At 39.4% G+C, this 26,906-nt stretch overlaps 4 protein-coding genes across 14 annotated transcripts in view; 2 read left to right on the top strand and 2 right to left on the bottom strand.

The window, feature by feature from the left end:
• Positions 1 to 7,101, top strand: part of PFKFB2 (6-phosphofructo-2-kinase/fructose-2,6-biphosphatase 2) — a 24,245-nt gene extending 17,144 nt beyond the window's left edge. For all 9 annotated transcript variants that reach the window (XM_082470644.1, XM_082470643.1, XM_082470651.1 and 6 more), the window contains one exon: positions 4,641 to 7,101. In XM_082470644.1, the coding sequence (XP_082326770.1) occupies positions 4,641 to 4,703 (63 nt within the window). In that variant the 3' untranslated portion in view covers positions 4,704 to 7,101. The remainder of the gene's footprint in view (positions 1 to 4,640) is intronic.
• FCAMR (Fc alpha and mu receptor) overlaps positions 1 to 26,906 on the bottom strand; it is a 263,932-nt gene that overhangs the window by 121,242 nt on the left and 115,784 nt on the right. The gene's annotated exons all lie outside the window — the stretch shown is intronic.
• On the bottom strand, positions 9,308 to 10,037 carry LOC309648354 (dnaJ homolog subfamily B member 6-like; the record flags this gene model as incomplete). Its single annotated transcript, XM_082436826.1, is given in 3 exon segments — positions 9,308 to 9,733; positions 9,737 to 9,856; positions 9,858 to 10,037. Coding segments are annotated over 3 exon segments (726 nt in total), but the record flags the coding sequence as incomplete, so codon positions are not given.
• Positions 10,032 to 23,118, top strand: C4BPB (complement component 4 binding protein beta). 3 transcript variants are annotated; one of them, XM_082471048.1, is made up of 6 exons: positions 10,032 to 14,261; positions 14,822 to 14,992; positions 16,499 to 16,675; positions 20,245 to 20,338; positions 22,028 to 22,151; positions 22,908 to 23,118. In XM_082471048.1, the coding sequence occupies exons 1-6, from the start codon at positions 14,204 to 14,206 to the stop codon at positions 23,049 to 23,051; spliced, it is 768 nt and encodes a 255-aa protein (XP_082327174.1). In that variant the 5' UTR covers positions 10,032 to 14,203; the 3' UTR covers positions 23,052 to 23,118. The 3 variants fall into 3 exon arrangements, with proteins under 3 accessions (XP_082327174.1, XP_082327173.1, XP_082327175.1); XM_082471047.1 differs by having other exon boundaries at positions 16,475 to 16,675; XM_082471049.1 differs by lacking the exon at positions 22,908 to 23,118 and adding an exon at positions 22,684 to 22,901 and having other exon boundaries at positions 16,475 to 16,675.

The raw sequence follows: 26,906 nt of genomic DNA, 5'->3' as shown, positions 1-26,906 counted from the left end.
GCTTCTCTGATGATTCTGAATCATACTCCAGGTTAGAACTCTATTTTATGTTGTTGGGTGGAGAAACAGTAGTTCCTTGGACCAAGCGTCAACCTGGGAATTCTGAATTCCTCATGGTTTTGAAAGGACAGTTCCCTGGAGTTAGATGTGTGAGCAGATCACAGTATTGAATGAAGTTACCCCCTCATTGTTACTTCAGGAAGCAACCTGTTCCGGCTTTAACACTTTACATTGCAGGGTGATGTGGAACAAATCACTATGTCATATAAACGTCCTATGATAATAGCTGAGAATTTTAAGCACCCTGGAGAGAGGTACTGAGATAAAACTTGTGGGATGATAAAGGTTATCATCACAGGCAGCTGGCTTGTGACCTTGAGTCCTTTATTGCTGCATCCTGAGTAGGACATCAAAGCCAATTTCAAAGGCCACTTGCCTAGATTCTGCTCGAAATTGCCTTCCAGACATAAGGTAACTTCCTATTCCTGTTTAGCCATTATATAATGTGTACCTAGTGTCCATGTTTGTGGGGCTTTGGGCCGGGTGGAGTGGTGGTGGGAGAAGGAGACACCAAAGCAGGAGAAAAAGTCCTTGCCCTGAAAAAGGTTATTTTAGAGAAAGAGCATATAATTTATAATAAATGAACATTTGTGAAAGAGCAACACATTGAGTCAGTAAATGTGGATGTCCAAATGGAGTAGAGATTCCTTCTGACTTTTCTCTTGTCCTACATGTATGAGACTAAGAGGGTTGGGAGTGGGAATGTCCCCCAGAATGATGTGGTCTAGGAGGTGTGTGTGGCACTTTTACAAGGTTGTCTTGTCTAGCTTTGCTTGGCTGGTGGCATCTTTAGCCCAAATGGACATTCAGTCTTTTCTCTTGCCGTGAGGTGAGAGTGATTCAGAACTAATGCATGAGAAGGAGCATTTTTGATCCAAGTTGTGACTTTGGGCTGTATGTACTCCTAGCGAGAAGAGAATTCTCTAACAAACTAGCATTGTATTACCTTGTTATAAACCCCTGCATTAGACACAGGGCACTGGGCTGTTCATTTGGGCTCTCAGCCTGCTGATATTTTGCCATTCTCCCCACGTGTTAGTTTGCTTCCCCAAGAAGAGGAGCATGAGGTGGTCTTATTATTCTCAGATTGGACATGAGAAATTAGAACTTGACAACAGCAAGGATTTCAGCGTTGTTTGGTTTTTAGAGCAAGATCCCTCCAGAGAAGTTTCAGCAGAAAGGAGTCAGGAGAGCATAGAATAGAATAGAGCTCTCATTCCACATTTTAGAGAAGTCCTGTTCCCTATCTTTTCTTTCCTGTCCTCCTCTCCCCTTCTTATTTGAGTGTGTGTTGGTAGTATATACACGTTACTCTGATTATGTGTCTATCACAAACGCTAGTAAGAAAGGATGAACTCCAGAGTACCTTTTGCTGAGGCTTTCAGCTGTGTTATGGGAGAAATAGGTGAAGGCTTTAGCATTTAATCTACTGGTAGAAAATTAGGAAAGGAAAAATCACTGTATTATCTTTGATAATCACTGATTATCTTTTTCCTGCTTTAAAACTAAATGAGGAATTCCGTGACAGATATGAAGAGGAATCTAAAGCAGATTTAGACAACTAGCTTCTTTTCCTATCTTAATCCTTAAATTGGAATTTGGCTCATATTTATTATCTGTATTGTTTTTGCTCTTGTTTTGGTAAGGAGATTGTTTTGCATTCAGTTGGAAAGTAGAATAAGAAAATCTGTCAAAATCACGCATTGTGCCAGGGGTCTGCCCCATATCCTTAACTCTGGTTTTTGATTTTTTGTGTTTTTTTGTCCATCCCCCACCCGCCCACTAACTCCCAAGCAGTTAGGGTTAGGAGCACAAGATATTTGTATCCTAGACTGAACGGTTGAGTGTTTCCTGTGAGGATCTGGGTGTTCCTCTTTGCAACCCACATTTGATCTTTAGAGACACTGACATTTTGAAGAAACATGATACAGCTGTTTGGAAATAAATCCATCTTATGGTGTATCTGTGAGTAGAAGATCTGAGTACCAGAGAAACTCACTGATGCTTGGGGTAGCCATAGGACAAGGGGAATAAGTGCCTAATAATTGAGGGAACTCTATCTGGGTTGTATAGTCTTACGCACATTCCATTGTCTTTGTTAAGCCCAGAGGCCATGTTGTGTTTGTTTTCCAGAAATTTGATAACTTTACATAGGTTTTCCGGTATACATTTTGACTTGTGTTTTAAAATATTTTAATTTGAATTAAATAATTTTATTGGAATTAAATATTTTAATTTTAATTTGATTCACAATTGAATCAGGTTGCAACATTGGCAGGATTGATCTCTGACTTCCGATCGAGGTGACACAGACATCAGAAGTATGTCCAGGAATTTAATTTAGACTCATCATGTCTAGAACACTGTATCTAGAAGTATCTATATGCTGACTGCCTGACAGACTGTGGTAGGGTCCGCATGCTACCTGACAGATTCTGGTAGGGTCCCTATGCTGAGTAACCAACAGGCTCTACTAAGATCTGTAAGCTGACAAGTCTGACTGTTTTCTAATTGTACCAGTTGACACTGTATGCATGTTACTACAATTCTCTGTCTATTGTACATGTCCTACAAAGAAAGGAAGTAACCACTCCACATGTTTTCTTTAGGGGGAAGTTCTATACACTATGATTTTTAATAGATACTTCTTTTAGAGTAGCAGCCAAATTCTAATCATTTTGTAGAAAATGAAGTTTGAACATCCCTTGTAAGTTATTTTGTAAACTCAGCTAAGGAAATGCCTGCTCAGAGCCTGACACTGTTACCTCTACTTGAAGTCATCCTATCCATTCCCCCATTTCTGGGCAGGACTTCCACTTTCTGAACTTTCTGTGTCCTCAGCTTCCCTGCTATGGGCTGTAGCATTCCATTGGATAATGCTGCTGTTTTTAGTCCACTACCCATTTGCCTCTTAATTATAATATAATCAATAAAAATGCAAAGGAAATTTTGGCAAAAGTATTCTTTTCAGTAAGGCTTTCACTGGGGATCCATGACCAATTTTTACCTACTCCGTGTTTTTTATATCTGAATTGCTTGTGTACATTTTTTTTTCTTGTGTTGAAGTAACAAAATCAATTCATTCTGATATGGTGATAGTTTTGCTGTGGCAAAAGCAAAGGACTTGTCACCAGCTGTGCCCTTTGGAGGGATTGGGAGTGGGCTCAGCACCACTGGGTTAAATGGAATGGACTGAGTTAGGAACCGAAGCAATAGAGCTATCCTGCATGTTTCCTAGGCACAGCTGTGTTGAAAGAAGGAATGTTAATCCTTAGCAGCATTCTAATTTAATCTGGTGACATTGATGTCAAAATATGGCACTCAGATCCACATAAGGTATATAACTGTATTTGAAATGTGTTTTTGTGTGTGTGTGTGTAGAATGGGTAAATAAAATCGTTTGAGTAACTTGAATCTATCAGAAGGCTTCTGGGTTTTTTGTTTTGTATTTTGGGTTGTGTTCTCCACCACTCCCCCACCCCCAAAACTTTGCCTCAGGTTGCTTGGCGACTGAGCCTCAGACCAGCAAAAGCCAGACCACCGAGTGACTGGAGTCCTTGGTGGAGGCGTGGCTCTCTTGCACCACCTTCTGGGGAAGATGGGAAGGACATTATAGAAGGCACCTGAACTTAGTCGTGTGTACTTTTTGGCGCCTCTACAAGAATTAAGAAAAAATTACCTTTGACCACACTGTGCTCTGACTCACACTAGCAACGTGGAACTCATTATTTATTGTGGAAAAAAAAAAAAAAACCTTTGGCGATCTCTTAGAATTAGTGGACTGTTCCTTCTAAAATACTACCTTCCTGTTTCTAAAGAGATTACAGCTGGTGAGGTAAAATGGCATTTAACTGCTTCTGGGGTAGGAAAAACAGGTGGGATTGTGTCACTATTCTCGTGCCTTATTTATTCCTTGTTACGTTAACAAGGACCAGGAGCTCATTAGACCTGCAGGCTCTTGGGCCCCATCCCAGGCCTGCTGAATCAGACTCTTCATTCTAACTGGATGACGAGGCAATTCAGATGCACATTTAACATTTGAGAAACACTGTTCTGGGGGAAGAATTTCTCACAAGGTCAAAGGTTGGATCCCAGTTTATGGGAGGAAGTTGACTTCTGCTCTGATGACTGGTTTCAGGATGGACTGGGTTAACTACAGCAGTAGGGGCCCTCCTCAGAAGCCAAGTAGCCCCTGCCCGCAGTATCGTTTTTTTGGCCTGGTCTTTTGGCTGATGTAGCCTAAATACTCTCCTTTTACCACGGGGCTCCCTACTGCTTCCGCCTCCTATCTTGGATATGTAGCTTAGCTCCAGGTCTGAAAGGAGTGCTTGGTCCAACATGGTCACAAGGTCGGTTCCTCAGGGAAAGAAGCTCAGGACTAGGCCATTAGAGTTCGTCTGACTCCCGAGGGTAGAGGGGCATGCGCTAGCCCACCGATGTGTTCACGCACGTGTGCGGATGTGGGGATGTGAGCCGCGGGGAGCACTGGAAGGGTGGGTGAGGGGTTCTGCTCAACTTCCTTCATTAAGTCATTTGGCGGCGGTGTAATGGCTTTATTTCTCTTCCTCTCTGGCTCCTAGGCGGAGACCTCGCTGGCTGTGCATAGGCTCTCCTCTCCGGCCTCCCCCACATTGCTCTCCTGATGATGTGAAGGCTGAGGCCAGACCTCTCCGGGAGACTGGCCTACTGAAAAACTTGGCATGTCAGCTCCAAAGGGGCTTGAGCAGGAAGTTCAGTGGGGATTGGACATTCGGGGCCACCCAAATGAGCCCTGAAAAAGCTGCACCACATTTGTTCCCCTCATGCCTAATGGGAATATCAGTTACACTGAAAAACTTGACTTCCCTGTGCCTCAAAACATTTCACAGCCTGAACCAATTTCGTTTTGATCATCTCTTTGTTAGGTTTGGCCCAAGTTGGTCAATCCTGTTCCATTTTGGCATTTAACATCTGACCTGTGACTGTATCCCTAGCTGGCTTTCTTTGCCTAATGTGCAAATGTACCTCTTCAGATTTAATTGTTTCCAAGTGAGAGGGCTGAACTCCAGCAAACCATTTCTGTGCTGCAAGAGCTGGTCTCTACATCCACTCCAGGTGCGCAGGCTAGGGTACAATATGCATAGGTTTGCAGTCACTTTTTTGTCACATTGGAAACGAGACAAATTCACCAGGTGAATGGAGGGTATCTGAGAAATTCAGTCCCTAAAACGTCTCTTCTGCGGTGACGGAAGAGCGGCATCAGTAGCAACCTTTTTGTTTAGAGAAGTTTTTCTTGTTTCAGGCCCCTTGAAGGCAGGATCTGACTACAAGACTCCACAAAATATGTACCTTTCTTCTGAGTTCTCTTTTGTAGCTACTGTATTTTCTACCTGATACTGTGTGCCTCTCAAAGCTGAAGAGGGCTGACGTCATCCTCTCTGGTGGTTAGAAATGAGGGCTGGAGAGAAAAGTAGGATGCCATTTGGATCACATGAAGAAGTAAAAGAAGTTTCCTTGGGAATCGACTCGCCCAAGGAGTTCTTTTGGTTTCAGAACAGGTGCAGGGAGACAGGCCCTTCTGTGGGGTCTGCTACCGTGATACGGTCTCTGAGAAAGCTGTGGTTATGACTTCAAGAGCATCTGGTCTTCTAATCCCTTCCTCTTAGCTAATTGTCACTATTGTGGTCTACTGGTCTCTCATGTAGAACCTTGGGGGAATGGGATGGGGGGGAACCAAGCCCTCAATGCATTAATCATGTGGTTTCCCTTAAAGATAAACGAGGTAATTATTCCTTAGATCAGTGATTGTCAAATATACAAATATGTCCCTGCAGATGCGATTTTAATATGTCACTGCTCTTGAAGGAAGGCATGGAAGCTCCCAAGGATACTGTATCTTACAAGCAAAATCCTTTTTTTTTTTTTTTTAAAGAATAGTAAGTTATTAACTTTTTAAATTTTTTTCCCCTTTTCATTCAGATGCCCACTTGCTGGTCAAGAGGGTGAGTAGCAAGAAGAGTAGTGCAATGCAATTTTCCCGAATGGTTCTTTTATACTGTGGATGATACAGGACCCTGTTACCTAAGATGTGATGCGCTGGGCTGCTGGCAGTTCAGCAACCAGCAACTAGGAGCTTATTTTAAGTGCACAAAGCTGCCTTCAGAAAGTCTCCTGACCCTGCTCTGTAGCAGGTAATTTTCATCTAGCTGCTCATAGCATGTTGTACTGTAATGATTTTGTTCTTGTGATGCAGGTTTCTTTCTGCATCTAAATACACTGTCTTTTGATGATCTGATAAATGTTTTTATTTAGTTATTTATTCATCCATGTAAGGTATTTTTAAGTCCCCATATTAATATCTGCATGTATTTAATCAGAATGTAAGGTAATTTGTGTTGTCAGGTTTTGTTTGGTAGAAATTTAGGTATTTTGAGTATTTAAGTTTAAAGTCCATAGTATTACCTTAAATTAAAATTTCAGAATGTAGGTACCCATCTTCTGTAAAAGGAGAATAACTATGTGAAGGCACAGTGGATTTCTTTTGAATACTTTTTTTTTCATTGATTTTTATTATAAGTATAAACCAAGAGATACATTTCTCTGGAGAAAAGTTTACTTCCTGGATAAATAAGATCATGCTAAAATTTGTGAATAATATGTATTGCTTTTGTAATAAGAAATATAATAAAAGTTATTTTTAATTAAAAAGTGCAGCTAATTTTTAAAATCACACACAAAAGAAGGTAATATTTGGTACATTATACATACACAATAGTAACACCATGCAAAATATATTTGACGCTAGCTAGCTTCTTTAAAATGATTCTCAAATTATTAGACTGTGTATATATTAACAACTGGTGGTTTTAACTGGTGACTTCTGCCTTTATCAAGTTCCATTAGCATTTCAAAATGATATTAGTGGGATCATTACTGCCATGCATTATCAACATTCTAGAGCTTTATTAATTTATTTAATGAATATTTAATGATCACCTATTGGTTGCCATGCAATGACTAAACAAAGTCTGTCCTCTTTCTAGAGTTTATTATTAGAAAGGATACAGTTAACAGCAAGTCTGTAACCCATCCCTCCCTTCTGGGAGGGAATGCCTTCCCCTTATAAATGACCTTGACCAAAACCATTTTTAGATAATAGTTATGCAAATATTTATGAATAAGGAACTTGGAACACTCTAGGATGGTTAGCAATGGAGATAAAATGAAACATTCATAGTAACAGTAAAACAATTATAAATTCTATAAGCGCAAGGGCTCTGATAGCATGAAAATGACTTAGGAATTCTCCCAGTTTGAAATTGAGAGAAAGTGCTAAATGTATGAGCTTTAGTAATGTATCTGGAGGAGTAACAATAATGAGGGTGTCAAGGGTGTGATTTCCTTGAAAAACTCTCCAAGCCCTTTTGTAAGTTTTCTCTTATTCAGCAATCAAGCCACTGTTTGAAGAAGGCTGGGAGTGTCTTTGATCATTCTCCCTGTTTTATAAATAGGTGAATGAACACCCTTATTGTGTGACTCACCTCAATATTGATGGAGTTTTTGTCAAATTATAAGATTTGTGATGGTGAGGGCCCAATAAACACATAACATACTACTTTTCAATATAGCTGGAAACTTAAAAGATGATCAGGATTAGAAAATGACTGTTTGGAGAGTGCTCCAGTGTTGGGTAATGGTCATTATTTGCTTTATTTCTGTAGCCATAATTGTTACATCATGTGTTAACTTTCTCCAGGGTCTTCACCGGGGACTCACCATGAGGAGGGTCAGCCTTTGGGTTCACTAGCTTGTCCTTGTTGGTGACAACCCCACTGGTACTTCCTCTGGCAGTCTGGCAATAGCCTGTTACCATGCTTTATGGTCTTGAAGTATTCTGCACCATCCAACCTACATTCATTGTCTTGAACTCATTTGAGAATTTGATAAAAGCTAAGGAGTCTCTCCCCAGAAAAAGGTACACACACATAAGTTGTACATACAATTTAGTGGGGGGTCGTGACCTCCTGAAACCTATTCCTGGACCTCAAGGTAGGAAACCAGGAGGTAGATGATAATCTACACACATACTCATACACCTCATCTTCCTTTCTTTCCTTTGACATAAAAAATGAAGACACATCTATTTGATACTAACTCTTAAGCAGAGAAGGGGAATATATGAGATTCTGAAATGCTTTTTTAAACTGGACATTGTGGATTAGTTAAGAATTTGAATAGATTGTAATAAGATAACATTGCTAATCATGGAGAGTAATGTTTTCGTTTTCTTAAAAACTTAAGGGAACAAAATCTTTCTTCTTTTATTCTCATTAAGCCAGCTGCATTTTGGGCAGAATAACTCCCTTCTGAATTTCCAAAGACATTTAAGTACGCTTTTTGGTTGTATATGTGATACCGCACGTTTGAAAACTAAGTCAGATTCTATAGGTGAGTTTCTCCTTGCAATTAAGTGAAATAATTTCAGAAGCATAGGAACCCTTGGGAAGAGCATTCCAGATCTAATGGGACCTCGCCTCAAAAAGTGTAATGCCCTTCACCAAGTATCCAGCCTACTTTCAGGTAATAGCTTGTTTATCCGTTTGGTTTTCTTAATTAGTGATCCATTTACCTTATTGTTTTTTTTTTTTTTTTGCATTTATTTTCTTTTTTTTTAAGCAAATGACAAAGACCCAGTTTACCAGCTTAACTTTTTAAACCTAAGCTTAACACATTACATATGTAAACAATCGTCAAAACTTACTTAGTTGCCAGCATTCATGCACAACTAGAAAACATCCTCAATTTATATTAAACCAGAAATGTATTACCATTAATGCATTAATGTCTTTCACTACTATATACTGAAAAAAACTTGAAATTACTTTTGTGGAAGATTCGCCCTGGCGATGTTAACTTCACAGCAGGCCGACACTGCTTGGCTCATGTTTCAAACACAATGGAAAAGCAGGTCCCTGCTGGTGTTAGTGTACGGAAGAGTCACGGCCACCTTGGATTATGTTTAATAAAAAAGCAAAGTGCATACAGAGATTTACAACAATTTTAAAGACAAAAAAAATGGTCCTATCATGTGGTCCCAACAATAAACTCAAAAGTCTATGACAAGTAGGGCTCCGATGAGCTGTGTATAAATACTTTAGATTAAGTACAGTTATACTGAAAGTCGAGTTCCTGTGAAATCTTCAAAAAAATGTTCCTGTCAGTCCTCCCACGCGCCAGAGGGAACGCTCCGCTGCGCACGTGCGGAGAGCTACTTGTTATCCAAGCGCAGCAGCTGCTCCTTACCATTTATCATCAAGGACTTCAGCTGGCCGTCTTCTTCGACTTCCACTCTCTCTTGACCATTCTCGACAATCCTCTTTGTAGTGATTTTTCTGCCATTAACCACTTTAGTAGAAGTTGATATAGATTTGTAGTTGCCCATCCCACTGCCAACAAATGCTGTGGAAGAGAATGAAGTGAGGCCCCTGTGACCTAGTGAACCAAAGGAAGTGAATCCTGTATCAAAAGAAGAAAATCCCCCTCCAAAAGAGGGAAATCCACCGAAAGCGGAGAAAAACGACCCTGTGCCTCGGTTCCGGCTTCCGCGGGGGCCCCTTCGATTCTCAAAGAAGTCCTCAAACGGGTCTTCGAAGAAGTCGAATGAAAATGGGTCCCTTCCACCAAAAAATTCCCTCTAGACATCATCTGGGTTTCGGAATGTGAAGCCAAACTCAAACGGACTGTCGAAATGACTTCCACCTCCACCACCACCGTTTAACCCTTCTTTGCCGTATTTGTCATAGATGGCCCGTTTTTTTAGCATCTGATAACACCTCATACGCCTCAGCTACTTGTTTGAATCTTCCCTCCGCTTCTTCTTTATTCTCAGGATTTTTATCTGGATGCCACTTCAGTGCCAGTTTCCTATATGCCTTTTTAATATCCTCGGCTGAGGCATGTCTCTGCACGCCTAGAACTTCATAGTAATACACCGTGTTTTAACCGGCTGTTGGAAACGAGTCCGAGGACGCGGGAGCCGGCGGCGGAAGGCGCGGCGGGGCGGCGACCGGGGCTCCTCGGCTCAGACACGGCGGCGCGGCTGGCGGTGGCGGCTGGGCTGCGACGGTCCTCGCGCTTTCCTTTCTCTCCTTTCTCCTACCTTATTGTTTACATTCAGTTTTCACTTCCTAGGTTTTCTCTTTCATCCGTTGCTTTTTTAGAATTTGTGCATGGGATGGAAAACAGCCTCTGGGCACAGTTTAGTAAAGTCTATTAAACATTTTTTTCCAAATTTAAATTCCTGGGTCCTTTCACTCAAATACCAGTTGACCCTTATTTTCTTGTATTCATCAGTGTTTCAGATTAGAGTTGGTTTCAGCTGAAGGTGTCACCAAGTCCAAAATAACAGCACCTTACACATGCAGAAGGTTACTACTCTCACCTACAATGTGCTGGATTCTACCTCATAGTACAATATAGCTACTCAAGCTACCAGAATCATGTCTACATTCCAGTCAGTAAAAAGGGAGCAAAAAGGGTACACCAACTTCCTTTAAGGGTGTTTTCTAAGTGTTGCACGCAGTGCTTATTCTCATAGCTCATGGCTATATATAACTGCAGGCAGGCTGAAATGTATTTTTTTAAAAAAAATTCCAAGTGACCTTGTGCCAGCTATAATTGTGGTTTAATTACTAAAGAAGAAGGATGGAATGGATTTTGGGAATGAATAGCAATCTGCTTCAGTAGGTAATAGGGACTTTGTAGTAAGTCTGAAGGGACATAACAAGGTGAGCAGTAGTCTTTGAAGAGTTATATTGCCACCACTTAAAGACACACTATTTGTCATTCATCAAGTCTGATCTTGCTGTAGTGCATGTCTGTCTTGACTCACAAGCAGAGCTTATTCTACAATGTTTCATGAACAGTTTGACCTTTTTAAAATTTATATATTTTATTCTCATGTAATCTGCATAAAGGCTACTTTTCTGGCCCAGGTTTTTCTTGGTGAGGCATTCAAGAAACATCAACTTGGTAAATAAAAAATAACCAGAGAAGCAATTTAGATCTTTTCTGAATTGTCTTGACAAAGACCGAAGGAAATCCATTCGTAACATACTGTAGAACTTTTAAAACTCTTTTCCCAATTCTCTTAAAATCACACACACACACACACATCACAGGGTGTGTTCCCCTTGTTTAACTCCCCACAACTCTTCCCCCAGCCTAGGCATTGCGGACTTTTGTTTTTCTACCCCTCCGCCCTCACCTTCTGATCTCTTCCGCTAATTACTGGCGCCATCCCTTTGTAAAGTAATCAAACCAGTCTGAGTACAACTTCTGCACCTGATTTATTACCCTAGTTCTCCAGGAAACAATCTAGATTAGATCAAATTGTTCAACAGTTTAGAAAGGTCAGTTACTGCTCATTTATTAGTTTATTCAACCTTGGACACTCATAATAAAACATGTAATCCCTTATATGGAATTACAAAATTCAATACGCTTTGAAAACAAAGTTTTCTTCTAATTTATTTGACCATAAAACCTGACCTGAACTTTGTGAGGATATTTATAGTCTCTCTATATCCCACTCAGTGTAAATATTTTTACATTTCACGAAGAAACGTTAGGAAGACAGTATTATAAGCAATATAGTACCTTTCTAAAGTCCTAATCATTCTGAATCTAATATAAGCCATTGAGATGAAGACTTATTTGCAATTATTTCCTGTAATAATGCTCTATTTTATACGCATGTTTATGTAGCAATAAACAAAATTTTCTTTCATTTTTTATTATTTTTTGTACAAACATTATGTACAGTAGATACTGAGGAACATGTATTCCTCAAGAAATAGAATATGTGGTATGTTAAAAATTACTCAAAACTTGTAACTAGGCAAAAAGAGATCACTGGAGACATTTTTTTATGGATTACTGAGTATTCTCTAGCAGACACTCTCTAGGGATTATTGATTCCATAAGGGTGTGTAATTTTGATTGACTTTCTATTAACTAGGCTTTTTTACAACTCTCTTATAAGAGTAGAGGTTAATCTGTAGAAAATGGGTAGGAATGCAAATGATTCTTTTCTGAGAACAATGCAAATGATTCCCGATCAGGGCAAAGCAAAAGAATTTTGTCCAGTAGAGATTCAATTAATTTCCATCAGTTAGAAAATCTGATTTCAAGTATTACAGTTTGTTGCCCTGTATATTAACCAGTTTTGCCTCTAGTAGAAAAGTCATTTTAGAATGCCTTTGACTGACTATATATTATGTATCTGTTCCTCAAATTCTTCTTTAAATTCACTGTAGCATCTTAATGGTTCCCTCATTAATTAATGAGTTGAGTGAAATCTTTGACACTTGTTCATTTTATATTTACATGAATGTCATGTTATTAATTTTTTGAAAATTATACTTTAAAAGATGCTTGCAATATAGGAGCTCACATATTAGTTGACCAAAGACACAGAAAAACCATAAAAGCAGTATATAATAAATAAGTTATCACTATGGATTTGAGGGGTTGTGGTAGAGTTTCTGGGTGACTGTTCTTTTCATTTACTCTGCATTGCTTTATTCATTTAGCAGACAATTTTATCAATACTTTTCATTATGCAATGCAGAGGAAGGGAATGCAAACACAGATGAGGCACAATCCCTGTTCTAGAGTTGTTGACAGTTGTTAAAGAGGGAACCACATGTCCCAAATGACGTCATCTGTGCTAAAGTCCTGATACCAAACCTAGATTTAATATTAATACTTGACCTAATTGCAATTTTGACCTTCCCCAGGAATATACTCTTAATTGGGCCAGTCTGGAATTTTCTGGTCAGCACTAATGAGGTAATCTGCATGATTAGACTCTCATTTTTTCCCCAAAAGAAGGTGACCTATCCTGAAACAATTCTTCCTTTTCTTTTGCTAGTAACTTCCTTGCCCCACTCTCCTTTTATAAAACCCCTCCATTTTGTACAACTCCTCAGAATGCCCTTCTATTTACTAGGTGAGATGTTGCCCGATTAATGAATTGTTGAATAAAGCCAATTAGATCTTGAATTTTGTTTTTTAACATAGTCTAGTGTGGGAGAAAAACATGAACAAATCATTACAAAGTAATGATAATGGGTTGGGATGAGAATAACATTTGAGACCTTACTGTGTTTTTATGCTTTATATGTATTATTATGCTTTATATTTGTTATTTTATTTAAACTTAAGATTTTGTAGGAATTTTACCCCAGTTTTGTAATTGGAGCACAGACAACTAGCTAATGGCTGTAATCATCATGAACAAGAAGCTATGGGAACCCAAAAGCAATTTTACATGCTTCATTCCCAAGACCAAACATTCCCCTCATCTCTCTCTTAGCTCATTTGGTTGACTCTGGACTCAGGTCAAATCCTGCCCAGAAGACCACGGAATGGGAAGCCTGGTGCAGACCTGGCAAATGCGGACATTGTGTCACTGCAGGACTTTGGAGTCCTTCTCAAGTTTGGAATCCACCAGGACCAGCTCCTTTCTGGGAAGCCATATGGTCTGGAAGGTTGGAGACAGGTAAGGTTAGTTGACTTCCTTGAGCTTTCAGTCTTCAATGCTGCTTACCGTCTTAGGATACCTGGTATTTGAGAAAGGGGGAGGAGGTAGCACCCAGAGTTGGGTTTTACTTGGGAAAGCACAAGGGATGCACACCTCCACCCCCACCTCCCCGCCTCTACCCACAATGCTGGAGAGAGTTGCAGAAAGTGGATGGTAAACACTGGCAAATATCAACAGATGTGAAGGTCATGGCAAGAGCATTTGGCCCAAATCTGTTGAGGAAGGATCAGCCTGCAGTTCAAAGGAGCTGGTCACCTGGATTTGCATAAGCAACACTTGGGCCATTTCTGAAACTGAGTTTTAAAACTGGCAACTCTTTTTTATCACCCCTTTGGGTTTTTGCAAAATCCCTCTTTGTACCAACTTCCTTACAGCTACTCTTATTTCCTGTTGTAGAATTTTTTTTTTCCTTCCAGGGAATAGAAATCAAGACAACCCCTTCTCTAGGAAGGAGGTGGTTGGTCTGATCTCAAGTGGTGTGAGAAGACCTATTTTGATCTAAACCAGGATCCTAGGCTGGGTTATTTCCAACCCGGGTCAAACAATTTTGATCGCAAGATGTTTTTTTGGTTTATATGCTGTCTTGTGGATATGTGGCTGATTTCTGCCTCAGATGGTACGTATGCTTTTCTAAACCTCAGTTTGTAAGGCATGTGATATCAACTTGTGGATTATGAGGCATTCTATCCGGGGTTTTAATGAAATTGAAGTTTATAAAATATATTTCCTTTATTGAAAAATCTCAAATTACTTGGCCTAATGCTCTGAACTCAATAGGGGCATAGTAAATATTTAATGATTTTGCTCTATGAAGTGGATCATTATCTGCTACTTTCCCTTTCTGTTCTGGGAACAAAAAATGTACCAATTTCAAAATCTTGAGAGGTCTTATTTATGATAAACTCCAGGACCACTATTTGGAAAGGGGATTGTTTATTTTAGGAGTGGATAACTTACGGCTGAACTTGAGTAAAACTCCCGTTATCCTTTTGAAAACAGAACTTTGGGAATCCTTGGGCAGGAAGGAATGTGGATGTACGTGGACATGGAAGAGTACAAGGAATCAGAATTAATAATCAAGACAAAAGACACTTGGATGGGGAATCTAGTAAGTGCTTCCTCAGGGCACGTGATACGTCAAACGAATCTGTTTTGTTTTTTTTTTTCCTCCAACAGAGATCTGTCCAGAACTCCCCCCAGTGGACAATAGCATATTTGTTGCAAAGGAGGGGGAAGGACAAATTCTGGGGACTTACTTATGTAACAGTGGCTACCACCTGGTAGGAGAGAAAACCCTTTTTTGTAATGCATCTAAGGGATGGAATGCCCCCGCTCCCGAGTGCCGCTGTAAGTTTGATCTTTCTGCTATTTTGTTCACCTTGTCATCCCTCTGTATTCTTTCATATCATATCGTACCTCCAGTAGGCCATGGCAAGACTTTATAAGAAAAAAATTTCTCAACTTCTAGTAATAGATTTTTAAAGCACTCTAGTTGTGGAACCTCTCTTAGTAGGTACATAATCAGCTCTTAGTATTAATTTAGTTGAATTAGTAGACACAATCATCCCTACAAGAAGGAAAGGATTTCTTCTACTTATTAAAACTACTTTTTTGGGGGGGCTGTAATTTGTTTAATATCATATTGCTTTAAAATTTTTAAGTTATGAAAAATTTTAAACATATACAAAAGACAGAAGTGTAAAATGAACTCATATGTATGATCAACACGACTTTTTTAATCCACAATTCTGCTTTGCATTATTATTTTGAAGTAAATATATCTTATCATTTCATTTCATCCATCATATAATTTTTTTTTTTATAAATTTATTTTATTTACTTTATTTTTGGCTGCGTTGGGTCTTCGTTGCTGCACGCAGGCTTTCTCTAGTTGTGGTGTGCGGGGGCTGCTCTTCGTGTGGTGTGCGGGCTTCTGTTGTGGAGCACAGGCTCTAGGCGCACGGGCTTCAGTAGTTGTGGCACGTGAGCTCAGTAATTATGGCTCACGGGCTCTGGAGCACAGCCTCAGTACTTGTGGTGCACGGGCTTAGTTGCTCCGCAGCATGTGAGATCTTTCCAGACCAGGGCTCGAACCCGTGTTCCCTGCATTGGCAGGCGGATTCCTAACCACTGCACCACCAGGGAAGCCCCATCATATAATTTTTGAAATGGGAAAATTTATGTTCTCAATTTACAAATGTGATAACTGAAATCTAAGTGATTTGTTCAGGTTCATAAAACTCATTTGTGGTGTCTGTAGAGATGGAGAATAATTAGTCCACATTCTCTTTATTAATACTGTTTTTAGGAATAGCTGGATTAGTTCTCCTTTAAACCTAGAGTGTAAAGTTCTCCTTTATACCTAAAGCACACCTGTATATTTATCCTTTATTCATACAACCAAATTCACATCCCTCTGTATTCTCCTGTTTTTCTACCTGGGCAGAACAAAAGAAAACAAAGTAGAAAATGATGACTAATGTGTGTATTTGACAGGATGAAAGGGAAGGAAACATTTGCCTCAAACATGGGCTCAAGAATTTTGAACAATGCTTAACATAAGAGAATGATGAACGTGCTATTGGTAATTTCCAATTACATGCTTAATTTTAGTATGTTCAAATGTCAGTTGTCACTTTGTGCATGATCAAGACATTTTCTACCACAGTTAGGGCAACCCAGTCTTTTCTCATTCTGCATTGATATGGTTTCGTACCATGTACCAGTCCATATTAAAAGGTGCAGTTTTACTGCTCATTTTCAATTTTCTTGACGAAGCCTGAGGAGGTGTAGCCTTTGCTGTGGTGGGTTTCCGCTTAGCCCTTTCAGATCTCTGCCTGTTTTCTTCTTCAGTGGGCCACTGTCCTGACCCTTTGCTGGTGAATGGTGAGTTTAGTTCCTTGGAGCCTGTGAATGTGAATGACACTATCACGTTTAAGTGCAATGAGCATTACGTCCTCAAGGGCAGCAATTGGAGCCGGTGCCTAGAGAACCACACCTGGGTGCCTCCCTTTCCTGTCTGCAAAAGCAGTAAGTATAAGAGAAAAAAAGTGCAAACCCCAAAGATACTGATCGGCAGTGAAAGTCTAGCCATTCACCACATACCCACAACGCTGACCTCTTTTGTGTATCTGGGAAGGGTTTAGGATCTAGCAGGCAGCCAAGAAAGAGCCAAGCCTCAACACAAGCAATGCACTCTAATGAAATGATCAGCACCCAAACAGTAAACAGCACCCGCCACCCCCAAGTAGGATTCCTGTACTACTAGACCTAACACAGGGTAGTTTGGGACATCTGACTATATTTTTTTTAAATTTCAAGATTAAGCGATAACGTTTTTTTTTTTTTTTGAAAGATAAACAAAAACAGGGGGAAAAAAGACTATTACTCATCATTGCAAAATTACATAAAATTAGAGTTGAAAATACCTGCTTTTATCCCTACCGTTCATAGCTCTCAGAGGTAATTAGTTGGATGTGTTTAATGACTTTTTCTTATGTTTACACAGATATTTGAAATAAATGCACACACACACATACCAACACACATATATACCTACAAAGATGGGACTTTGCTATACATATTTTTTAAATAGCTTTTTTTTCATATAACAATATACATGGGAATCTTTTTCAGATCGGTATGTATAACTCTATCTCCTGCTTTTTAACTACATGTGGATATGCCATGATTTATTCCATATCTCTCATATTGATGAACGTTTATTATATTTCCATATTTTTGCTATTACAAACAATGATGAAATTAATGTTATTGTATATATATGTCTATACACATACATCTTTATGTCTATGCTACTATTTCTATAGGATAGAGTCCTAGAATGATTGGTGAGTCACAGGATATCATTATTTGCAAAATATACCTGAAAAATCCAAGAAATTCTACTAAAAACTTCATTCTTGGATACAAAATAAATATTGAAAAATCAACAGTTTTCACTTTCTAGTAATAGTTATCAGATGAATACAGAAATGTAAAAATAATTCCATTCATGAGACCTATAGGAAAATTTACCAGAGGACATAAAATAAGACATGAATAAAAGAAAAGATCCTGGATGGGCAGACTTGGTATTACAATGCACTCCTAACCAGAATTTTAAATTAAAACATAGGAAACAAAAATTAATTTTAAAATCTCATTTAGAATGGTACACATCTAACATTGCAAATTTATTTATTTCAATACTTTATTTCTTTAGAGCAGTTTTAGGTTTCTAATAAAATTGAGAGGAAGATACAGAGATTCCCCCTATTGCCCCTGTTCCCACATATGCATAGCCTCCCCCCCGCACCCCCATCATCAACGTCACTCACAAGAGTGGTACATTTGTTACAATTGATAGACTTACATTGACACATCATTATCACTCAAAGTCCATAGTTTACCTAAGAGTTCACTCTTGGTGTTGTACATTCAATGGATTTGGACCAATGTATAATGACATATGTACATCGTTATAATCTCATACAGAGTATTCTCACCACCCTAAAAATCCTCTGTGCTCTGCTTATTTATCACTTTACTTCCCCCACCCCTCTCAACCTCTGATGTTTTTATTGTTTCCATAGTTTTGTCTTTTCCAGAATGTCATACAATTAGAATCATACGTTGTGTGACCTTTTCATTTTGTCTTCTTTCACTTAGTAACATGCATTTATGGTTTCTCCATGTCTTTTCATGGCTTGACAGCTCATTTGTTTTTAGTACTGAATAATGTTTCATTTCTGGATGTACCACAGTTTACTTATCCATTCACTTTCTGAAGGACATCTTGGTTACTTCCAAGTTTTGACAATTATGAATAAAACTGCTAAAAATATCCATGTGAAGGTTTTTTTCTATGATGTAAGTTTTCACCTTCTTTGGGAGTTAGATCATATGGTCAGAGTATATTTAGTTTTGTGAGAAACCACCAAACTGTCTTCCAAAGGGGCTCTACCATTTTGAATTCCCACCAGCAATGTATGAATACTGTTGTTCCAAAACCTTCCCAGCATTTGGTGTTGTCAGTGTTCCAGAGACTGACCATTCTAATAGATGTGTAATAGTATACCACTGTTGTTTTAATTTGCGTTTTGCTGATGACATATGATGTAGAGCATCTTTTCATATGCCATCTGTATATCTTTGGTGAGGTGTCCATTTGGGACACTGGAGTTCCTTAATCAACTCATTGAAATTCTTTTTCCTTTCTTCCACACAACTTTTGAACTCAGGTTTTGATCTTTTAGAAATTATTTATTAACTGCTCAAGTAATACATCTCTGTTGTGGAAAAATACAGAAACTAAAAGAAGAAAACATTTAATTACCTACAAACCTACCACCCAGAGATAACAGAGTACTTTGGTATATAATCTTCAGACTTTTTTTCTGTTCATATATGTTGGTATGTGACTGTGTTTTACAAAAATAGTATTATATTATACATGCTCTTTTATGCTTTGCTGTTTTAGTTATCTATTTATTTTGAAGACTTTGTGTTTCAATAAATACATAACTACATAATTATTCTTAATTTAGCTGTTAATCTTGATCAACAAGTTTAGACTCATATAACCTCAGAGCTGAAAGGGACCTTAGGGATAATATTATTTAGCCTGCTCATCTTATAGATTAAGAAGGAAGCTGAGGACTTCCCTGGTGGCGCAGTGGTTAAGAATCCACCCACCAGTGCAGGGGACATGGGTTCAAGCCCTGGTCCGGGAAGATCCCACATGCCGCGGAGCAACTAAGCCCATGCGCCACAACTACCGAGCCTGCGCTCTAAAGCCCGAGAGCCACAACTACTGAGCCCACGTGCTACAACAACTGAAGCCCGCGGGCCTAGAGCCCATGCTCCGCCACAACAGAAGCCACTGCAGTGAGAAGCCTGTGCACCGCAACGAAGAGTAACCCCCGCTCGCCTCAACTAGAAAAAGCCTGCGTGCAGCAACGAAGACTCAACGCAGCCAAAAAAAAAAAAGAAATTTATTAATTAATTAAGTTTTAAAAAACAGAAGGAAGCTGAGAAAGGTAAAATGGCTTCTTTCATGCCATGTGGTCAGTGGAAGAGCCAAAACCAAAACTCACAACATCTAGTACCTTGTCCAACTCTCTTTCTATAATTTTACAGACTCATCCTCTTTCCTCCCAGCTCTGTTCTCCTTTTTTTGCTGAATCTCTCATATGGTACAACTGTCACCCAGGGGTAGTCAACCTCCATTTGAGCTCACACTGTTTACTGTTTCAGGAGTTACTTCTTCCATCTCTACCTATAGCCTAATTTTTCCCTTCTTATACACTGACAATTAGCATCTCTACAACTTAACCTTCCTTTCCTCAAGTTCCTGCCAATCACAAAGTACTCTCACGTCACTAATGACTCAGAGAATGAGCCAGGGGAGGGAGTCTTTCCCATGGATAAATATGATTTGACCAGAAGGAAATGAATGGAGAACATGTCCCAGATCCTACATGGGCTGCTGTGAAGGCGGCAGGTGCTGGCCTACACAGTTGCACTTACGGGGCTGGCGTTGTTAATTGAGCATTACTGGACTTCACAGCTGTCATTCTTATACTTCTGTCTCTCAGGAGACTGTGGCCCTCCTGAGAATCCAACTCATGGCTATTTTGAAGGAATAGATTTCAACTCAGGATCTACCATTACTTATTACTGTGAAGCAAGGTAAGTGTATTGCAGCCTTTTAAATATGAGACCTTTCCCATTGACTAGTAGCCTTGTTTTGGAAAAGACCCAGTCTGTCTCAACCTAGTCCCCTGATTACCTAGCACATTCTGATATATATTTTTTTGAATTGATTTTTAAACTTTTTAAAAAAATTAATTAATTTATTTTTGGCTGCGTTGTGTCTTTGTTGCTGTGTGTGGGCTTCCTCTAGTTGCAGAGACCGGGGGCTACTCTTTATTGCAGTGCGTGGGCTTCTCATTGCGGTGGCTTCTCTTGTTGTGGAGCCCGGGCTCTAGGCCTGCGGGCTTCAGTAGTTGTGGCACGTGGGCTCAGTAGTTGTGGCTCGCAGGCTCTAGAGCGCAGGCACAGTAGTTGTGGCGCACGGGCTTAGTTGCTCCGCGGCATGTGGGATTTTCTCGGACCAGGGCTCGAACCCGTGTCCCCTGCATTGGCAGGTGGATTCTTAACTACCGTGCCACCAGGGAAGTCCTGCACGTTCTGATTTTGAGAGCTGCTTTAGCCCACTGCCAGCTCTCCCCAAGCCCTAGAAGACAGACTGATCCTCCTATTTATCCTAATAGAAGTATCACTCTTTTTTCTCTTAGCTAAGACAAGATAAAATATTTAAAATGTATGTTTTTCTGGGGCTTCCCTGGTGGCGCAGTGGTTAAGAATCCACCTGCCAATGCAGGGGACACGGGTTTGAGCCCTGGCCCAGGAAGATCCCACATGCCGCGGAGCAACAAAGCCTGTGCGCTACAACTACTGAGCCTGCGCTCTAGAGCTCGTGTGCCACAACTACTGAGCCCGTGTGCCACAACTACTGAAGCCCATGCGCCTAGAGCCTGTGCTCTGCAACAAGACAAGCCACTGCAATGAGAAGCCCGCATACAGCAACGAAGTGTAGCCCCCACTCGCCGCAACCAGAGAAAGCCTGTGCACAGCAAAAGACCCAATGCAGCCACCCCCCCAAAAAAGTATGTTTTTCTAAACAGTCACAGAACAAAAAACTCAAAAAAAAAAACCACAGAATATATGGAAGTACAGAAAGAGAATTATTTAGAGTAGAGATCCTCAGGACATAGTAATTAAAGTCTAACCTTAACTTAGACTGCCCCGTCACCCCCTTACAGATCTCCTAACCTTTTCTTTCCCTGGCCTCAATCTTATTAACTCAGAGTCATGTGACCTCACTGGCATTTCAATCTCATTATTTACCTCCGATGCATTTTGCCATCAACTCTCATGTTTTTCTGATTAAGAGCTGAGGCTCCTTTTAAGCAGTTCACCAAGATTTATTTGAAGGCTGTCTCTAGCTTTCTACTCCTTTTTAGAGCATAGATGACAGATGCTTTTTTAAAGTTACTGAACAATGAAGAGGTTCCTGCCTCACCCTTCCCGCCCAAAAACTGTGTGCGTAAAAACACATATTTAGAATTTTTCACTCCTCCATGTCTCACAGTCTGACTCATCACTTGGGTCCTGTCCACCCCCAGGAGAGTGGTTTTCCTTTATGACTGCTTTGTAATATTGAGATAACTTAAGCGTGCATTAGGGCTCTGGGGCAGAAAAGTAGATTTTATTACAGTGTGAAATACTGAAATACTAAAATACTAAAACCAGCTTCAGTTGCCCAGTTCAAGAGGTGGAAGTGTAAACGTTGTTGCCATTCTAACTTGCATCCAGGTACTGCCTGGTGGGCACACAGCACCAGCAGTGCATTGATGGAGAGTGGAGCAGTACCCTTCCAGTCTGTGAGTTGATCCGAGAAGCTCCCAAACCAGCTGAGTTGGAGTTGGAGAAGGCACTGGTAAGAGTGAGCTCTTTTCTCTCTTATTCACAGCTGTGCCTCCAGGGCCTGGTGTCCGCTCTTGGCATATGCTCCGTAAATAGCTGTTCAATTTGGAATGTCTTTGAATGGATTGGTCTTGGCCTGATTGTAGGGTGGGGCCTATAAACTAGTAATTCATGTTTTTGTATATGAATTCCCATTCTCCACCATCATCATTAATACCTCATGAGGCCCTTTTGGTAGGGGTTGTTGTCTCATGTGTTTTAAAGAGCAAGGTACATAAACTTATGTCTTAGACTTGGAAGTATTGCTGTGAAAAGTCTCTAAAATTTTTCTAGACTTCAAAAAAATAAAAAATAAAAAAATGCTGAACAGATCCATTTTCATTGAGACTCCTCTCTTAGTCTATATTTATTACTGGGATGACAAGTAGATTTAAGCCACTAAATTTTATTTTCAGAAAATAACAATGTACCCCAGGGGCAGGCAGTGATAACTTCCCCCAAGACACACCAAGTTGCAAGATTTTATATATATCTCTGTACCCCAGGGGGAAGAGAGGGACACTTGGCGGCATCTTGAAAGGGGCCCTAGGCAGCCCCCAGCCATCCTGCAAATTTAAATGATTCATCATGTTGAAGACCCAGATCCGTACTGAAGCTAGCCTTGTTCTGAGCCCCCATCTGGGCACCTAAACACTACTCATTAGCTTCCAAGTGTAGAGCTGAGTCTCAGTTCTTAAATTGTTAACTTCAAAAACTGTTCTTTCTTCAGCTTGCCTTTCAGGAGAGTGAGGAACTTTGCAAAGCCGTAGAGAACTTTACACAAAGATTAAAGAAAAGTGGCTTAATGATGGAGAAAGTAAAATGTTCTCTGGAAATAAGGAAAGCTGATTTGAAGGCAAAAATGTTGCCCTGACATTGTAGCTGAGCAGACTGGGTAATAGAAATACTCCTATGAATAAAATTTCCTCTTGGTTCTGAAATTGGTTTCAGATTTTTCTCTCTTTGGGCCGAAATGCAGCTTCATAGTAACCAGCTGCAGTTGCATAACTCATGGGGTGTGTGTGTGTGTGTGTGCTGGATGTAGAATGACCAAGTGTGGTGATTGTCTAAGACCAGAATTAGAAACGCATTAATGGGGAGGGAAAGGTTTAATTTCCTGTCTGAAAGAGAATGGGAAGCTCAGATCACAGCTAAGGTACATGCCTTTTTTTTTTTTTCTCTTTTCTTTTTTTGGCCGTGCCACACAGGTTGGGGGAATCTTAGTTCCCCAATCAGGGATTGAACCTGGGCCCTCGGCAGTGAAAGCGTGGAGTCCTAACCACTGGACTGCCAGGGAATTACTGTTTCATTTTTTAATATGAGATGCAAATTATGAGGCAAAAATTAACCCCAAATTAACCAAAACTTATGAAGCAAAAATTAATGTCTCATTTTGGGAAAATAGGCTCAGAACAGCTATATCCTTAAAATGACTTATCGAGACAAAAGTAGAGTTAGAACCCAAACTCTCGCCTGGATCTCCCAGACATCCTGTTTATAAAACCAGGTTTCCAAATCTTCTGCGGTAATATTGCTCACTGCCTTTTGGATGAAACTTAGCCCTCAATTCGAGATGTTGCAACACATATGAATATATTTTCTTATTCTTTTTTCAATTTGAGATGTTGCAACACATATGAATATATTTTCTTATTCTTTTTTCAATTTGAGATGTTGCAACACATATGAATATATTTTCTTATTCTTTTTTCAGAGGGCGAAAGAAATAAGAATCCTTAGGTTTTCTTGTCAAGATTTTATACTGATCTGGTATGACAAGCTTCTCCCATCTCTGACTCTGACCTCTACTCCAAACGCACAGGAACTCTTGGTAAAATACAAACAAAATACAGAAGAGAGCCTGAAATAATGGAAAATCTCTAGGGGAAGTTATGAGGGAGAACAAGAAACAGCCTCTCGGGTAGCCTACAGTCTGTTAATAGACACATATATACATATCATTAATTCAGTGTGTTTAGAATGAATCACACCCCTCTCATGAAAACTGTGCTATGGGCGCTTGCATGGGAGGAGGCTGACTTCTGTCTTAAGAGGAGGACGAGGCAGAAAAATGGTCAAGGTAGACGGCATAGTTTTTTGGGCCCTTGAAAGTGATTATGATTTAGAAACAAAGGTTAGGGAGAAGGATGTTCCAAGTGGAAAGAAGATTTGAGAAATGTAGTAAAGAGTCAGAAGCTTTTTTTTTTTTAATTGAAGTAGAGTTGATTCACAATATTATATTAATTTCAGGTGTACAACATGGTGATTCAATTGTTAATAGATTATATTCCATTTAAAGTTACAAAAAAATAATGGCTGAATTTCCATGCTCTGTACAATATATCCTTATTGCTTAACTATTTTATACATAGTATTTTGTACTTCTTAATCCACCCCTATCTTGCCTCTTCCTGCTTCCGTCTCCCCACTGGTAGCCACTAGTTTGTTCTCTATATCTGTGAGTCTGTTTCAGTTTTGTTATATTCATTCATTTGTTTTATTTTTTAGATTCCACATACAAGGGATAACATAGAGTATTTTTCTTTCTCTGCCTGACTTATTTCACTAAGCATAATACCCTATAGGTCCAACCACATTGTTGCAAATGAGAGTCACGAGCTTTTTAACCAAGTAAATGGTTACTCCTACTCCTACGATTAATCTAAATTGACCAAAATGATTTTAAATTTTAAGCTGTTCATTATATTATTGCCTATATTGTCTATACTAGCAAGACCTTGTGAGCATTAGAAATGTCCAATCTAAGGAAAATATTTAAAAAATTATGATACATCAAATGTAATACAGTCTTTTACAGTGATAATTATGGACAGAAAATTTTCAAAACATAGTCTTTTTTTTTCTCACATTTTCCAGATGCTTTTATTCTACAAAGAGCAGAGTTAACATGTAGAAATGTTTGGATTACAGTCCATAAGATAGTTACACTATAACATTTATACCGTTAGATCTAATAGATACTATTTTTAAAAGATTACAAGGAGATTCTCTGCTAAACCACAACACACCATTTTATGAGATGTAGAAAGTATTTCACAATATTACGTGTAATTATATATTGTAAGGTCACATAATATAGGTAATATGTCCACTTTGACCTTCTGGTACCTGTTTCATACTTATTTTCATAACTTTTTTATTAATTAAAAGATCATTATTGTATATTTTCTTTTCTTTAATGACAGCCTATATTAGAAGACATGTGTATATCCCAGATAGAGGGTCTAGAAATGTATTACACATTAGACACATGACTTCAGGATCTGGGATGTAGGCTCGGAAATGCTGCACTATGGGACAGAAGGCTTGACCCCTTGTTAACTGTGAGGTTTTGGTCAAGGGTCAATTCTCCAGTCTTTGTTACCTTATGTGATAAATGAGGATTATAATTAATATGAATGACATGGAGATGTTATTTGTTTTATAAAGTTATATTATGAGGTGAAGTGGGGAATAAAAATAGCACAAAATTGCATATGTAGTACAATAGCAACTGTGTAAAAAAAATGTGTTGAGGAAAACCTGGAAAGAAGTAAACTGTAATTTTATCAGTGTCTATTTCTGGGAACTGGAATCACTGTTGATTTTTATGAAAATGTTCTGTCTTCAGTAATTTTGAGTTTTCTATCCTGTGTTGACTTTAAGGGAAGAAATAAATCTCTCTTTCTCATGCACACACATACACACACACACAAACACACACACATACATTTCACTTCTCTCAAGTCCTGGAGCTGGTCGTCTTATGGATTCTCTTCAGCTCTGAGATGGAAGATTCCAATGTTTACTGTATCTCACTGCTATAGGCATCAACTAAATCACTCTCTTCTCTCAGGTCTTCAGCCATTTGCTGCCTTTGCCGTCCCGACCAGAGCCCACTCTTCTGGCTTGCTCTCATTCTCAGCGGCGGTGTATGGCCTGCGTTCTGTTCTGCGATTAGACTATCAGTCTCCTGCACATAGCAGTCAAGAATAATCTAGTTATCTCCATGAAAAGCAAATCTGGATCCTGTGCCAGTTATACCCGCCCCCCTACCTCTAATATAACCAAACATGTCAATGGTTCCTGCTGAGCAAAATTACCATGATTGGAGCTTTGCATTTGGAGTGTGATTAATTTTATTAAGGTTCATTGATTCTCTCATATACATATACATATACATTATACATATTAGTGTATATATATCAATCCCAATCTTCCAATTCATCACACCACCACCACCATCTCCCTGCTTTCCCCCCTTGGTGTCCATACGTTTGTTCTCTACATCTTTGTCTCTATTTCTGCCTTGCAAACCCGTTCATCTGTACCATTTTTCTAGATTCCACATATATGCGTTAATATACAATATTTGTTTTTCTCTCTCTGACTTACTTCACTCTGTATGACAGTCTCTAGGTCCATCCACGTCTCTACAAATGACCCAATTTTGTTCCTTTTTATGGCTGAGTAATATTCCATTGTATATATGTACCACATCTTCTTTATCCATTTGTCTGTCGATGGGCATTTCGGTTGCTTCCATGACCTGGCTATTATAAATAATGCTGCAATGAACATTGGGGTGCATGTGTCTTTTTGAATTATGGTTTTCTCTGAGTATATGCCCAGAACTGGGATTGCTGGGTCATATGGTAATTCTATTTTTAGTTTTTTAAGGAACCTCCATACGGTTCTCCGTAGTGGCTGTATCAATTTACATTCCCAC

The sequence above is a fragment of the Balaenoptera physalus genome, assembly GCF_965194825.1.
Source record: "Balaenoptera physalus genome assembly, chromosome: 1".
Taxonomy (NCBI): Eukaryota; Metazoa; Chordata; class Mammalia; order Artiodactyla; family Balaenopteridae; genus Balaenoptera; species Balaenoptera physalus.
This window is presented reverse-complemented; position numbering and strand designations above follow the sequence as displayed.